The sequence below is a fragment of the Perkinsus marinus genome (genome assembly GCF_000006405.1).
Source record: "Perkinsus marinus ATCC 50983 genomic scaffold scf_1104296959544, whole genome shotgun sequence".
Taxonomy (NCBI): domain Eukaryota; phylum Perkinsozoa; order Perkinsida; family Perkinsidae; genus Perkinsus; species Perkinsus marinus.
Window position 1 is genome coordinate 1 of NW_003206393.1, and position 1,132 is coordinate 1,132.

Below are 1,132 nucleotides of genomic sequence, written 5' to 3' on the forward strand. Positions count from 1 at the left end.
AACGTGCTGAGACAGCGGTGAAGTGGGCTGTGAGATGGGGAGATATTGCCAAATCCGAGGTATGTTGATACTGTAACGCTCGATGATTCACTCCTTATTTCCATGGTTTAATTAATCTCTGTGATGTAGCTCACACTACTGGGTTATCAGATCTACATGTCCTCCGATATGGTATCTGATTCTACTGCGAGCGTGCAGGACCAGGTCACAGGCACTGTGAATGTTGCTAAGTTGGTATATGCCTCGACGGGAGCTCTACAGACTAGGGTTATCGAGGTGAGATAGACTACAGCCTATCTAATTCGCATGCATATCACTTCAGATCAATGATGACAGTGGCAAAGCTTTCGTCTATAATTGTGAGGGCGTCTCCTCGGACATAACTTCACAAGGAACTTCCTACAATGTCCAGGCAAGGTTTCCCCGTCTCGCCTTTCGTCATACCTAACGCAATATCTCATAGGGGATCACATCTTAGGTCCTATGTGGAAGCACCATTGTACGTGTTACCTTTCCGAGCCAAGAACTTGGAATCGCTTTCGCTCGATATTTCGGCGGCATGCACAACGCTAATGTGAGCCGCTAGGCTGTTCTTGAACCACTGTCTCGCTCCTTCGTCATGAGATCATTTTCTAATCATGTCATGCAGATTGAATCTGATGCGGAATTCATCGGCTCGTGTCCGAGCGCCGTCATTGGAACTGGTGGCGTTCACGATCTCAAACATGCTCGGCTACGCAAAGAGACAGGGACCGGCGAAGTGAAGAGGATTTTAGTTGTGAGGAGCATCTAAACATGTTTGAATTTTCCGTCACGCGTATGTGAAAGGTCCGCGGAGAAGACAAGGAACTCAGCTGCTCGAATGTTGTGAAACCTCCGCAGTTTGATGACGGTGTGTACAAGATATCAGTTGTTTGTGAAACGAAGCCTGTCACAATCACTTGCACGGACTCTGACCCAGCCGTGCTACTCGCGACCAGCTGGGGTGCATACCCCCGCGCTGAGGTTGGTTTCGGAAACAGCGGATGGTCGTCGACTGCATACGATGTTTCTACTTAGTTCGGGGTTGAGCTCCCTCTGGAGTGTGTTCGAACGCCCGTCTCGGAAACGACGAGGGTTGGACTGTAATGGA

The 1,132-nt window shown here is 49.2% G+C and overlaps 1 protein-coding gene across 1 annotated transcript; it reads left to right on the top strand.

The window, feature by feature from the left end:
* Positions 1–156: 156 nt before the first annotated feature.
* On the top strand, positions 157–448 carry Pmar_PMAR011999 (hypothetical protein; the record flags this gene model as incomplete). Its single annotated transcript, XM_002773079.1, has 2 exons — positions 157–276; positions 323–448. The coding sequence occupies 2 exons, from the start codon at positions 157–159 to the stop codon at positions 446–448; spliced, it is 246 nt and encodes an 81-aa protein (XP_002773125.1).
* Between the last annotated feature and the right edge of the window lie 684 nt (positions 449–1,132).